This window comes from Pituophis catenifer, unplaced genomic scaffold (genome assembly GCF_029215685.1).
Source record: "Pituophis catenifer annectens isolate HBS135680 unplaced genomic scaffold, rPitCat1.0.hap2 SCAF_1, whole genome shotgun sequence".
Classification (NCBI taxonomy): domain Eukaryota; kingdom Metazoa; phylum Chordata; class Lepidosauria; order Squamata; family Colubridae; genus Pituophis; species Pituophis catenifer.
In genome coordinates, this window is record NW_027256881.1 from 161,983,811 (window position 1) to 161,998,656 (window position 14,846).

At 38.7% G+C, this 14,846-nt stretch overlaps 1 protein-coding gene across 1 annotated transcript in view; it reads right to left on the minus strand.

Annotated features, from left to right (window-relative positions):
- The window catches only part of SETDB2 (SET domain bifurcated histone lysine methyltransferase 2), a 70,895-nt gene that overhangs the window by 44,537 nt on the left and 11,512 nt on the right, over nt 1-14,846 (minus strand). Inside the window, 5 exon segments of the mRNA XM_070933269.1 lie at nt 5,627-5,740; nt 6,967-7,055; nt 9,802-10,118; nt 11,274-11,367; nt 12,632-12,728. Coding sequence (XP_070789370.1) covers nt 5,627-5,740; nt 6,967-7,055; nt 9,802-10,118; nt 11,274-11,367; nt 12,632-12,728 — 711 coding nt within the window.

The following is a 14,846-nucleotide window of genomic DNA, read 5'->3' on the forward strand; positions in this document are numbered from 1 at the left end:
GTGGACAGTATCCAGGACTCCCGTTGGCTGAAGGGGCGCTTCCAATACCTCATCGCCTGGAAGGGGTACGGGCCCGAGGATTTGACCTGGGTGGACGCGTCTGCCATTCAGGCCCCTGACCTGGTGCGAGCTTTCCACGAACAGTTCCCGTCCCGACCCCATCCCGACCGTCAGACCCGGGGGAGGGGCCCTGTGGTGGGGGATAGTGTTGTGGCCCCGCCCTCTAAGCCTGTCCCATCGGAGGAAGAAAGCTCCGAGCATGAGGAAGAGGAGTCAGCCAGGCCTCCCTCTCCAGGCCCCTCCCCTCTGGCACTGTCTCAGGTGCCGGCCGAGGGAGAGGAGATTAACAGGGAGACAGGTGGCTCGGATGACCGAGGGAGAAACATCATTCCTGGACGCACGCCTCCGAAGGCGTGATAAACGATTGCAGCAGCTCAGGAGGCATGCTAGGGATTAGAACTGAGTCACTGGACCACACCCCAGAGACTATATAATAGAGGGTGGTGGCCAGTGATCCTTGTGACGAACAAAAGTAAACCTTGGATAGTCACTTGGCAGACGGTGTGTAAATCGCTGCCAAGTTGGAGATAAGACCTGGGTGTGTGCCAAAGTGTTTCCTTAACCCTCGGCTGGCTGTGTTTGTGTGTATGTGTGGACGGGGACAGATCACTTTTAAAAACTTTTTCTACAACCTCTTGACAAAAAATGCTTTTAAAAGTAAAAAAAAAAAGCCTCTGATGATCACACGGCTCAGCTGGGATCGTCAGAGGCTTTTCAAAGCATTTTTTTCTGCAACCTCTTGGCTGAAGAGGTGGTAAAAAAATGCTTTGAAAAGTCTCTGACAATCTCAGCTGAGTTGCCTGATCGTCAGAGGCTTTTCAAAGCATTAGAAAAAATGCTTTGAAAAGTTTTTTAAAAAAAGTTGGCCACGCCCACCCAATCACATTACACCCCCCACCAAGCCACGCCCACAGAACCAGTAGTACAACCTTTGTATTTGTATTATCTTTGTATTTATATATTGTACCTTTATATCTGTAACACAAATATGCCTTGTATTTGTATCACATATATTATGCCTTTATATTTATATCTCTTGTAACAAACATATTCTGTTGTTAGGCCTCTATAATGTATCTGGTATTTGTCAAACATATGTTCCTGCAATTTGATCTGAACCCATATCAATCTTCTTTCTGTTTTTCTTGTGCCATCTAAGAGCATGGTACGTATCTCAGTTGGAAGTGCAGACATCATCCTAGGGATAATTCAGCCCTAATTTACACCTTTGCTCTGTATAAGCTAGTTCCTTGCAGAACCAGGGGGCCAAATGGCCAATTGGGAGAAAAAAGGAATGCTCAAGGAAGAGATAAAGCTAATTGGGAGGCTTCTATTCCTTTGCAGGGCAACAAGGAATACACAAACCTAAACTAGGAGGCCAGAATTGGGTACTAAGCTGATGTCTCTGAGGGTATAAAAAGGATGCCATATCTTCTCCAAGGTGTGGCTACCTCACAAGCATTGTATCTGTACGTTCTGGATATAGTCCCACCCAGTATTTTGTTTTGGACATAAATAAAATTTGCTTCTTTTTGCAAGCCTCATCTTGAGTCTCTCTCTTTGGCATTTTGGTGACTCAAGTATATTTTGGGACCTTACATCATCATCATCATCATCATCATCATAGTAATGATAATGATAACAACACAACACAAGTTGACTTTTGGTTATAATTTTGTGTTCGCAGATTTATTGCTTGATTTTTTTGCAAGATCTTACCAGATAAAAATGTCAGGCTGATTAATCTGCAGTTTCCTAGGTCTGTTTTTTCTTTCTTTTTTTTTTTTTTAAGATGGGAACTTCATTAGCTCTTTTCCCATCTTCAGATAAGGACTGACTATTTGATCAAGGATAAAGTACTTCTTTCAAATTGCTGATTGCTTCTTATGGACTTTTTGCTGAATCAGGATTGAAAAGGTGGATTATATATAGATATGAGTTAGGTTATGGGTAGAAGAGTTTTTTGTTACGTAATTTTAAGATAGTGAAGAATTATGTTAGCTTATGCTTGGTGTGATGAAGATTTGAAGCCACTTTATCTTTATTTTTTCACTCTTTTCCTCTTTTTCTTTCTCTTGCACTTTTTAAACTTACTTTAGGTTTCAGTTTACTTTGTATTTGTTTTTACTATTAAAAAGTTAAATCAGCATATCTGGAACATGCCAACTTTTAGAGAATTCTGGTCTATTATCAGCTTCACAGATGCTTTGACTAAATTTTATATGCTTATTATCTCACTAGTATTTACATCTATTCCCTCTTATGAAGTTAAGACAAAAGGAGCATCAGATTTTTCAGAAAACCACATTTAGTTTACTGTTGAAGTGTTGGTGCATTACAAATATGATTCCTATAATTTTGTTTGCTTACTCTCCACCTTATGTGTTCATTACACTCATTCATAATAATTCTCCACATTATTGTAAGAACTAAGATTGTTGTTAACATACGCTTAGTGAAAAGTTGGCTTCAGCATTCCAGAGGTTTTTGTAATGGTTAAAAGCCAAGAATAAGCAGAATTGTAGTTAAAACATATTTCTAAACTAAAAGTTCATGAAAGTTCAGTTTTCTCTTAAATATAATCAAGATAGATACAAATTAAAAATTTTGCCAAATGGAAAAAAAACATAAGACAAGATTTTTAAAACGTTTTTTAGTATAAAATATAAAACAGCTACATTCTAAATGTTCAAATTTCCTCATCTCACCTCCTAAAAATAAAATGTATTTTGTTGCTACGAGATGACCCAATGATGCTCTCTTAGAAATGTGTTTTCTAAATAAAATATTTTTAAAAAAGTAGTCAAGAAATTAAGTTTGTTTCTCCAAAAGTAGCTACTGGAAATATGGACCCAAAGGAAATAAAGGCAAAATATAGCTAATGGAAAAACGGACTGTTTTCTTATTCTGTCATACATTTTATGCTAATTCAATAACAATTGCCATAATCAATCCAGAACCATGGTTCAGGGGACTGCCACATGATTTGCCATACAGAAACGTTCTTTATACAGGTAGTCTACAACTGATTTATGATAGTCTTGGAGAGTGCTTTGTGGCCTGTAAAGCACTCTTGTAAAACTCTGCCACCCCCCTAGTCACATAATCATAATCTGGGTGCTTCGCAACCTGTTTTCACTTATGACCAGTTGCAGCTGGTGCCTTCATGTGATCACCATTTTCAATCTTCTCTGCTGGCTTCCCCAGAAAATCAATGAGTTGGCAAGGAAGGTTAAAAAGCTGCTGCCATCTGCCAAGAGGATGGCATCTTTCTCATCTTGGGGGCTGTTGAAAGAGCTGCCTGTGGAGGGAAGCTGAATTCTTTTGGTGGGGTGGAGAAATGGATCTGATCCTGATGATTCAAGCTGTTTCTGCATCCCCACCCAAGTTCCCTTCTGTGTGTGGAGAAGGGATGACATCCTCTTAAGGAGTGGAGAATTGGAGCCGAAAACCTGATTTGAGCTCAGTTTCTGCACCCCATGGAAGGAGTTCTCTTCCACAAGCAGGAGAGAGATGACTTTCTTCTATAGGGGTGCAGAAAAGGAGTTCAGATCCTGATGATTTGAGCTCCATTTCTGCAGCACACAGGAGTTCCCTTCCATGCACAGAAGGGAGCTGAGTTCTTTTGACAGGGTGGAGAAGATCCTGAAGATCTGAGCATGGTTTCTGCAGCCCGCCAACCACGGTCCTCTCCATGCATGGAGAGATGATATCCTTTGGTAAGCAGTGCTTTCAGCTAGCACCTGAAAACAAGAGGGGCCAAAATCCAAAAGAGAGCAGAGAAGCAAAGTGATAAACAGTATGGGTGCTTTAGACAGGTCAGGGAGGTCCTGCACGTGTGTTAGTCTCTCTCCCTCAAGGGCTGAAAATCATGCATGGATTTCAGAAGGGAGGATTTTCAGTTCCTAAGTGGAACCTTCCAGGGTCTTCCCCCAACACCAAGGCACCCTGCACTCCTTACCTGGGACTCTGTCCATTTAATGACTGCAACCATAAGTGTCAGGATTGCAACTGTTGACTGAGGCAGTCATGTGATATCTCACTTAACAATTGCTTCACTCAATGACCAAGATTCTAGGCTCAATTGTAGTTGTAAGTTGAAGACCGCCTATATCTCCATGTAGGGAGACACATAGAAATTACTGACAGTTAAGGTTCATTGGTGAGATGGACCTTTTTATTTAATCATTTATTTCCCATATTTTATTATTTTTACACATTATTTAAGGCAGCAAATACAGATGACAAAGCATTAGACGATTTTCTATTCTTAATAGCAAATGAGGGGTTATGTCCTGACTTGATTAGTGGAGATATAAATCCAATTTATTATAATAGTTGAGTTGCAACATTTTTTGAAGTTTGATGAACAAATGCCAATTGTTCTATTGGCATATCTAGAATGAAGTCTGAAGGTGAAGAGAAGTAGAGGAATTAAAACCATTCTTACACAGACTATACTATCAAAAACCCATTGCAATACGCTTCTGATATAACATAATTTTAATTAAATCTTAAAAGAGATTGTTTCTTTGTTTGCTGGGCAGAGCTTTTGGAACTTTGGCATGCAAGTAAAGTGTAAAGTAAGAATGACAGGGTTTGCTGAATCAATAATCTTTATCACAGTAATCAAGTAATTAAATAAAAGGAGGTTACAGCACACAAAATTGTGTACACAAGAATTGACTTATGATAAATATGTCATACAACTAAGAAAGTGAAAGCTGTTAGGACTCCTGCAAAAATTGGTACTGAATGGTAAAGCTTTAATATACAACAAAGAAGATAATTACAGACCAATATGTCATATTAAAATAATATATATATATATAGTTAATTAAGTACAATGAGTACATTTCAGCTATTGTCTTTTAGACCAGTTCTTTGTCCTAACCTTTCCTCAATTTTCAGTGTGCCACTCCATGCCAAGTCTGGTCTTCTTGCTTATGAGGGTCCACAGGAATTTGGGTGGAAGAGGCAAAGCTGTATTGTAGGATATGATTATAATTCACATGTGTGTGCTGCTATTACATACCTGTCAATCTTTTGTTATTCTACTGGATATTTTTATTAATACTATCTTTTCACGCAATAACCAATGGCTTGCTAAAAAAAAATCCATCTTTACAAATACGACTATAGGAAGCTAGCTGCCTGTTACTATATTAGTATGTTTGTCCATATGACTCAGTACTTCATACATTTGACTCAGTACTGTGTATAGTATAGTGGAAATTCTCAGCAGCAGATCTTAGACCTGACCTTGAGGAACCAGTCTATCTGGTTTACGAATTCCTTTTTGGTTGGTAAAGTTGAGATCCAAAAAAGTATCTGTGCAACTATCTCAAATCACTAAAAACTGAAATCCAAGGAAGCTGTTCAAAACTCAAAGCAGTGACTGAAATCAGTCCTAGATTGAAATGAGTTGCTTCCATTAATAAATGTAGATAGGGCAGAGATGCCTTGATCCAAAAATGTGCGTAACAATCCTTTTTTTAAAAAAAGTATATTATTTGTATGCTGCCCATTTCACCAGGTTCTAGATTAATACATACAAAAACTCTACAAGATTTTTTTCCGACACTTCAGACTCCCACACTGGCAGGTAGTCTCTGTCTCAGGCATACTTCCAGCTTTATAACCATAATCCCATGTAAGTTCAGTTCCAGCTTTTACATGTCTGAAAAGCAAATATGCCACACAATTAGAATAATAGCAATAATCCATGAGGATTTATGCTTACTTTTACTTTTATGAGTACAAATACGGGATGGTGCTTAAGACTCCCAACAAGGCAGCAATAATGTCTGTTCTTTACATAACTTACAGCTATCTTGGTAATAAGAACTGTACACAGTATTCCAAATGTGAACTCACTAGTGCAGTATAAAGTGGTACTTCCCATGATCCTGATGCTATCCCCCTTGTTGATGCAGTTTAGGACTACATGGTCCTTTTTGGCAGCTGCAGCACAGTACTGGCTCATACTCAAGTGGTGGTCAACTAGGACACCCATTCTCCCTAAGTGCAGGATCTTACCTTCCTTATCACTGAACTGCATTTTGTTTGCTAGGGCCCAATGTTCAAATCTGTCAAGATCCCACTGTCCTCCAAAGTGTTAGCAATTACCCCTGGCCTGTCATAGTAACAAATTACTAAATTTTAATTTTAAGATTACTAAATTTGAATATCTAGCAGATAGTGCTTAAGTAGCACTAATCAAGATTTCTGTTCTTAAGGTTAAAGAAACAAATAAAACCATGGTTTACTTCACTAAAGTCTGCTCTGTCCCTGGAGATCATGCAGGAGAACATTAGCAAGAATAAAAAGCCAGAAAAATTATCTCTTCTGCAACAACTAAAACTGTTATTGGTTTTTAATAATGGTTTGCAAACCCACTTTAAAACATCCTTTTGTCTCTGGTTTATAATTAATATGATTAACATTTAATAAGATCTAAAAAGCTCAGAGCATTTACCCAAGATAAAAGCAGAAGTGTTTAATGTTATGAAGATAAACATTCTAAGATCAAGTAGCTATTAATCAATACACACATATACAGCCGCACATTCAAATCCCAAAATAACTTCATCAGTTCCCTGAAATATCAAGATTTGTTTATAGTGCAGACATAAAAATACATTACTCCAAACTCAATCACTTATGCTATAAAAATCAGACACAATCATAGAGCTATGTCGTATTTGCCTTTATAAATGGGATAAAACTCTTGCTATTATGTTTTTCTTTTTAATAACACCATTCCATTTTCTGCCTTCTGTATTGTTCAGTAGAAGATAACCACAGAACAAGTATTCAGTTTTATACATTTTTTTTCTTAGTAGAAATCTATTTTTGCTCACAGAATTATGCTTACGGATTTGTTAACAAAGAAAAATGTCAAACCTCTTTGTGAAGAATGCCACCCAGGGGAAATTTCTGTTGTGAGTCTCTACAAATACACTTTGCACGAAGAGATTAGGAGAGCAGCTGTGCTATAAACAAAATAAATAACAGTTAAAATAGAAGCACCTGTTTTCTTTTAATATACTTTTTGTGCACATTTGGATCGTTTCTTTTGGTAAACATACTCTACTTATGGAGTCAGGTCTGATCAAACTATTCTTTTCTGTAATGTTTAACATCATTAATGCAAAAAAACAAAAATAAAAGAGGAAATGGTTTTATAAAGAGATAAAATCTGTGTATTTAGTATCAATATGTTATAAAAACATAGTGCTGTTTTTTTGATATATTTTATACTATTTTTATTTATTTTATTAACATCTCTTGCTTTGCTTTGGTTGGTTAAAAGTTGTTATTAGCTCTAACACTCTTGTAGGACCCTTTCAAGCTTTGTGTTTCAAGAAACTGTATGGCAACAGTCTTTTAAGGATCAAAAGCAGACAGCCCTGCCTTTCACAGTGAATGGTTACACTTAAGATTCTTCTCTGAATTCTTTATGCTTATATTTTTCTCTTATCAGCCGTAGAACAATCTTTAGTAGTCTCTGTTCGATGAATGTCCATGTCCTATTTCTTTTTAATTGTTAAATTATACAAGAACCTGGTGCTGCTGGTTTACTGGATTAAGAGATTAGTGACTCTCCCACTAGCCACACTTCTTGGGTGACTTTTCTACCACTGAGTTCAACCAGACCAATAAAAGCAAAAGCAAAATTGCTCCCGGAGAAGCCAACGAGTAGAACAAACTTCAAAGGCCAAAGGCAGCTACTTCTATTCCAACAGTATGAAGAATAAAAGGAGGGGAAGAGACCATAAACCTCATCTTAGGACCTCTTCACATCAAGCCCCTTCCTCCATTTCAAATCCTAACTTTTTTCCTGGCTCTACTCTTCAGCCCTATTTCCTTACTGTGGACATAATGGCTTAGCAAAATATCATTAATTATATACTGAACATATTTATTTATTTACCCCCTCATTTATTATCATCATCCAGTTCTGTGTTTGGTTATTCTTATCACTGGCATCTAAATTTAAGGCTGAAAAGATTTCCCAATATTTGCATGTGAATTATAGAATATAAAACTAAAAGATAACTGGTTTACTTTTATAAATTGGTGGATAGATAAGAGCTACAGATTTTAACTCTTTATACCATATTCGTTAAGTACAAAAACAGACCAAAAGTTGTAAATCTGTTACACTGCTCCTGAAGACTGCATACAGATGCTGAAGGTTCTCAGTATTCAGCATAAGAGCCGTGGTGGCGTAGTGGTTAGATTGCAGTACTGCAGGCTAATTCTGCTGACTGCCAGGATCCTCACCGGCTCAAGGTTGACTCAGCCTGCCATCTTTCCAAGGTCAGCAAAATGAGGACCCAGATTGTTGGGGGCAATATGCTGACTCTGTAAAACGCTTAGAGAGGGCTGGAAAGCACAGTGAAGCGGTATATGAATCTAAGTCTAAGTGCTATTGTTATTGCTATTTCAACACATAGCAAAACTATAACATTTTTCAAAATTAGTGTAATATTAATTATGAAAAAGATACTTCTTTAACTTGATCCATTTCAATTGTGATTCAGGCCTGAGTATGAGACTGTATGAATACAATTTTGCATAATCTCTTGTTGGATTAGAATGAGGGCAGTACACCCATCCTTGCTGTTCTTGACCTTTTAGTGTATTTTGATACTATCAATCACAGAATCCTTCTGGACCCCCTCTGGGAGATGGGGGTCAGTAGCACAGTGTTTAACATCTACATGAAGCCACTGAGTGAGATCATCTGATTTTTAGGGTGAGTATCATCAGTATGTGAGAGCCAGATTGGTGTGATGGTTAAGGAACTCAGCTAGAAACTGAGGAACTATTTTTCTGGTCTTGTCTTAGGTACATTTTCTTAGGAAACAGGTTGTGGTTCAACCCAAGCAAGACTTAGTGGCTTTAAGATTTTGAACGTTCTCAGGCTCAGGATCTTCCATTTTTGATTCTGGATGTGGTAGCACTGCCCCAAGCAATGTGGAGGTCCTTCTGAGTTCATAACTTCTTGAGAGAACCATTGGGAGAACCAATGGGAGAACCACTGCTCACCTTCAGGTTGTGCATCAGTTGTGCCTGTTCCTGGATTGGGAGGCCTTGCTCAGTGTTATTCATTCCACAATGACCTGTCTGAACTACCACAATGCTCATTACATGGGGCTGCCCCTGAAGAGCATTTGAAAGCCTTAACAGTTGCAGAATGCGGCTGCATGTACAGTAAACTATGCTGATCTAGTGCATGTGAACTGTACCGGTTGCCAATGTGCTTTCAGATACAATTCAAAGAGCTGGTTGTCACCTTTAAAACCCTTCATGGCTTGGGACCCGGTTACTTAAGGGAACATTTTCCCCATTCGTTTCTACCTGACTGGCCAAGCAGGATGGGCACGTATTCTGGGTCCTGTCAGCTAAAGAAGTTGGTTGTCAGGGCCCAGAAGGTGAGCCTGTAGCGCCCACAGTACTGAGCATTCTCTCTCTGGAGATCAGGATGTCCCCATCCTTACTGACCCTTTCATAAAGTTCTCAAGTCCCAGGACCCTGAGTCTGTGAAGGGACACATCTCCTGGTTGTGTTAGTGATAGCTGCATTTTTCTTGCTGCTGTGTATTTTAATTTTTATAGTTGTGGTTGTATATTTTTGAACTTTGATTTTAAATATTGCTCACTGCCCAAAGCTATTGGCTCAGATAGGTGGTGATATAAACTGAAACAAAAGAAGTAAAGAAATACGACTTACATTAAGAAACCTGCCTACATTGCCTTCCCTTGTGGCATCCAGCAAACAAGGATTTTCTTCATTCTTTGGGCATGTCTCAATTTCTGCTGCCTCCTTCGTACAAGCTAGTTCCTGTCTGTTTCTCTGAGTTTTTCGCTTTATTGTGTTGTCTGATTCAAGTATGTCTTTATGTTGTTTTTTCACTTCTTTGTCATCTTCCACAGGCAGTTTATTTTTCAATACAGCATCAGAAAGGAGATTCTCTTTATGGCAATCAGTATTAGCTTCAGAATTTATGGTGTTTACCAAATTCTCAAATTCTCCTTGCAGGCCTGATTCTGTAAAGAAGCATTTCAAAATTAGCATATGATTTAGGAACATCTCACAGTCACACCTTCCAATATCTAGTATAGATGCTCTGCTTTAAATTTGCTAGACCAATTTATTAAAATATTATTTTTGAATCCAAAGCTCTATCAGATTCCGAGCACGATCATGGCCATACCTAAGTTTTCAGTATTTGGATCGAAGGACAAAGCCCCTTTGCCTCTGCTGTGAATACTGTGCTTTATCTGTTGGCAGCTGCTTACAGAAGATTCACTTTTTTCAGAGATAATGACAGGGTAATGTCATTGCGCTGTCTCTGCTTCCTGAGTTCACATATACAAATCCAGGAAAAGGCACAACTCCTTCAAGGAGCTGCCAACAAATATAGAAAATGTGGGATGTGAAGTACCTTATTTTCTCTGGATTAAAAACTGTGTATCTCTGATAATGGTTTACGCTCAGAAAAAAATCTGCATCGTAAGTCTCATGTCACGTATCACATAGCAGATCCCACATACTGTATGTCTGCTAAATACATAAGACCGCATAGCAAGAAGCTCAAAACTCTTCAAGTCAGAGTATCAAGGAGGTAATATTTGAGGCTATCTGTCTACCAAAAGTAAGAAACCATGGCAAAGGCTGAATATTATATTAATAGAATATTATAGTCTTTTCTCTGCTGGTAAGAATTTTTCATGCTTTTATATTTCAGCATTATTTTTATGCAGTTTTCTTTTAACTTTATTAATTGTATTTATTTATTTATTAGTTCAATTTATATGCCACCCTCCTCCAAAGACTCAGGGCAGCTTACAATGCACTTATAGCAATAGCCTTCATTCTTTTGTATATACCTGCTTATTAGGGCTTTTGGCCCCCCATAAGCAGTGTTTCTACAAAGTCAGCTTATTGCCCCCACAATCCGGGTCCTCAATTTACCTACCTCGGAAGGATGGAAGGCTGAGTCAACCTTGAGCCTAGTGAGATTTGAACTCGCACTAATTGCAGGCAGCTGGCAGCTAAATGCTACATAACAGCACTTAGTCTGCTGCACCACCAAGGCTCTTGGTGCAATTGTAGTGCTTTTAGCTCCTTAATAGTGGTTTTGAGATATGCAATTTTATTTTCAAATTTGTTGAAAATGAAAAAAAATGGTGCAACTTTACGTTCATCTCCTTTTTTGGTTGCTGAAGTTATTCTTCTTGTTCCTGACTGACACAAAGAACTCTCATCTTCATCAGAGCTGGCATCAGTAATTCCCTTTGAAGAAAGAAATCTAGTATGAGTAGACAAACTAGGAATTTTAATCCTGGATTTATTTTGTTGATTTCTCAAGGTTTTGATCTTTTTCTAGAAGCCATCTGGCTTTCTTGGGGCTTGGATACAACAAACACATTTTCTGGTTTTCATTCAGTGCCACATAACATGCTGGGGAAGGGCGAGGTAAGATAAATAAAAATTAACTCTCTCTCCTGATCTCCAATCAAACCCAAATATTCTACTTAGGCAGGATCAATCTGTGAAATGGAGTACTCCAGTCCATCCATCTTGGAAGGACAAATTTAAAAGTAGATTCAGCAAACAGTGCTATCCTAAAATAATCTCCTTTTTCAGACTCTCTTACTTCTCCTAACTACAAAGGTGCATGAAATGTTTCAAACTCAGAACTGCTCAAATGCAAAACAGCCTTTTCAAATTTGAACTGGACTATAACAATTTCATTTGCCAGTTCAATGAAATGTTGGAGCACATTCATTAAGGTCAAAACAGCTTGATTTAATCTCAAAACAGTTATTTCAAGCTCAGAATAATTGACACATCTACACAATACAGACAGCCCTCGTCTTGTAACCTTCAGCGACCTATCCAAGTTACAACAGCACTGGGAAAAGTCACTTACAACTGTTGCTTCTGTTGCAGCAACTCCATGGTTGGGCACTTGGCAACCATGCAGGTGTATATGATGGTTGCAACCTCCCCCTAGCACATGATTGCTATTTGTGACCTTCTCGGCTGGCTTTCGACAAATAAAATCAAGGGGGGAAGCTAAATTCACTTAACCACAAGATTCACTTAAAAACCGCAGTGATTTGCTTAACAACTGTTGCAGAAAAGTTCATGACTTATTTAACAACGATCTTAATTAGCAACAGACATTCTGGTCCCAATTGTGGTAATAAATTAGGGATTATCTGTAATCTCATTAAAATACGTATATATATTCTTCTGGGGGAAAGAAAAGGAAAGAACAATGCAGGATAGTTCATCAACCCCAGTAACTTTGATACGTGGACTTCAGTTCCCAAAATTACCCAGCCGGCAAGCTGAAGTCTACATATCTTAAAGTTGTTGAGGTTGAGAAATACTGTGGTACTGTATTATTACTCACTGAGCACAGTAAGATCTTCCCTTATTACCTCGCTACCAAATTTAGAAACAGAACAGATTTGAAACATTCAAAGTATACATTAAAATAAAGTAAAAAGCCAACAAGGCAGTCTAAAAATAAATGCAGAATATTTACTAGTTCTTGTCGTTGTCTTTGAAGAAGGGATGTTTTAGTTTTAGGTCTTGCAATAGTTTGTACATTCCAATTCTTGTATGAAATGTAGTTCTGAATTCTGCTAACAGAAACATGGTTTTATATAGCATATGTTAAAGTAGAATTCTTTAAACTATTTTTTAATTATTAATTGTAGGATTAATTGTCCTAGTAATTGTTCAGTGTTTACAGCAAATTCCTTGTCATCTTGTGCAAATTTTGTATTGGTAAATGCCTACAAAGATTACAAATTTACCGAAACTTTTTTTTTAATGTAAAGAGACTCAAAGATCCACTTGGGAGCTTCATCCACTTTGAAGATTTAGCATATTCTACTGAAATAAAAGAGTTTGTATAATATTAATTATTGTCAATTGAACTATGTTGAAAGCCCAGTTTCTACTTAATTTGAGAAGAGATTTAAAGCATTAAAGAATCATTTATATACTAAGAAGGTTTTGGAACTGCTGTAATTTTATTTTATTTTTATTTTATTTTATTAAATTTCTATACCGCCCTTCTCCCGAAGGACTCAGGGCGGTGTACAGCCAGAATAAAACCATGACAATAGAAAAATTAAAAACAAGTTAAAACAATTAAATCAATTGGCCGAAAATTCTAATAAAACAACCCATTAAAATAGTAAAAATATTATTATTTTTTAGGCCAGCACTGCTTGTTAGAATAGTAATGTTTTTAGGGCACGGCGAAAGGTACGCAGGTCAGTAATCCTACCAATCTCCGGGAGCAACTCATTCCAGAGGATAGGGGCCCCCACAGAGAATGCTCTCCCCCTGGGGGTCATCAGCCGGCACTGTCTAGCTGACGGCACCCGGAGGAGCCCCTCTCCGTGGGAGCGTACCGGTCTATAGGAGGCTATTGGTGGCAGAAGGCGGTCTTGTAGATACCCAGGGCCCATGCCATGGAGCGCTTTAAAGGTGGCAACCAACACCTTGAATCGCACCTGGAAGACCACCTGGAGTCAGTGCAGCTCGCGCAGGAGCGGTGTTACATGGGAGCGTTGGGTCGCTCCCATAATTACCCGTGCGGCCACATTCTGGACCAGCTGGAGCCTCCAGGTGCTCTTCAAGGGGAGCCCCATGTAGAGAGCGTTACAATAGTCCAGACGGGAAGTGATGAGGGTGTGAGTGACTGCGTAAGGAGTCCAATCCAGAAAGGGACACAACTGGTAAATCAGGCGAACCTGATAAAAAGTCCCCCTGGCCACAGCCGTCAGATGGTCTTCCAGGGACAGCTGTGAGTCCAACTTGGAGGACACCCAAGTTGCGAGCCCTCTCTGAGGGGGTCAAGATCTCACCCCCAATAGTCAGTGATGGAGTCAACTGACTATGACGGGACGCCAGAAACCACAGCCACTCGGTCTTGGAAGGGTTAAGTCTGAGCTTGTTCCTCCCCATCCAGATCCGTACAGTTTCCAGGCACGGGGACATCACTTCAAGGGCATCATTGGGGTGGCCCAGGGTGGAAATGTACAGCTGAGTGTCATCAGCGTACTAATGGAAATCCACCCCGAAGCCACGGATGATCTCGCCCAGCGGCTTCACATAAATAAAGGGCATCACCACACAGTGTAATATTATGATTTGCATTTTTTATGTCGTAAGGCTCTTTTTCACAACTGGGTCTGCTCTACTTTAGAGTGATGCAACATTTATTGTTTTCAGCAAATATTTGCTGCCACCATTTTCTTTTTAGCCTCAACTATGGTTATAAAATAAACCCAAAAATGCTTCCCATTTAGTTACCTGGAGGCCCTTCCCCAACCATTTCAGTACATGGACATTTAAAACATACGTTTAATGCTCTCAGGAATACACAACAATGAAGAAAATATAGAGGATTTTTAAATTTAGAGGTGAGGATTAAACATCAGGAGAGGTAAAATGAACAAAGGAATAGTTTGGGTAAACTCAGCCACAGTGGGGATTAAGCCTAAAATTTTGTCTTGAAAGAAATCAGCCATTTGCCTCAAGCACATGTAAAATAATATCAACTTCCTAACACTACTCTCACTTAGTATTCTGAACACATTTTTCTAAGTTGGATTGTATCTTCTCTGGGTCCGGTAGGTGGGCTTAATTTCTTTCTCTTTCTTTACTACCATCAAAGAACCAGACTCTCCAACAAACTCCTTCCTCATTACTTAATCTCAAGGGGAGAGGAGCCATGCTTACTC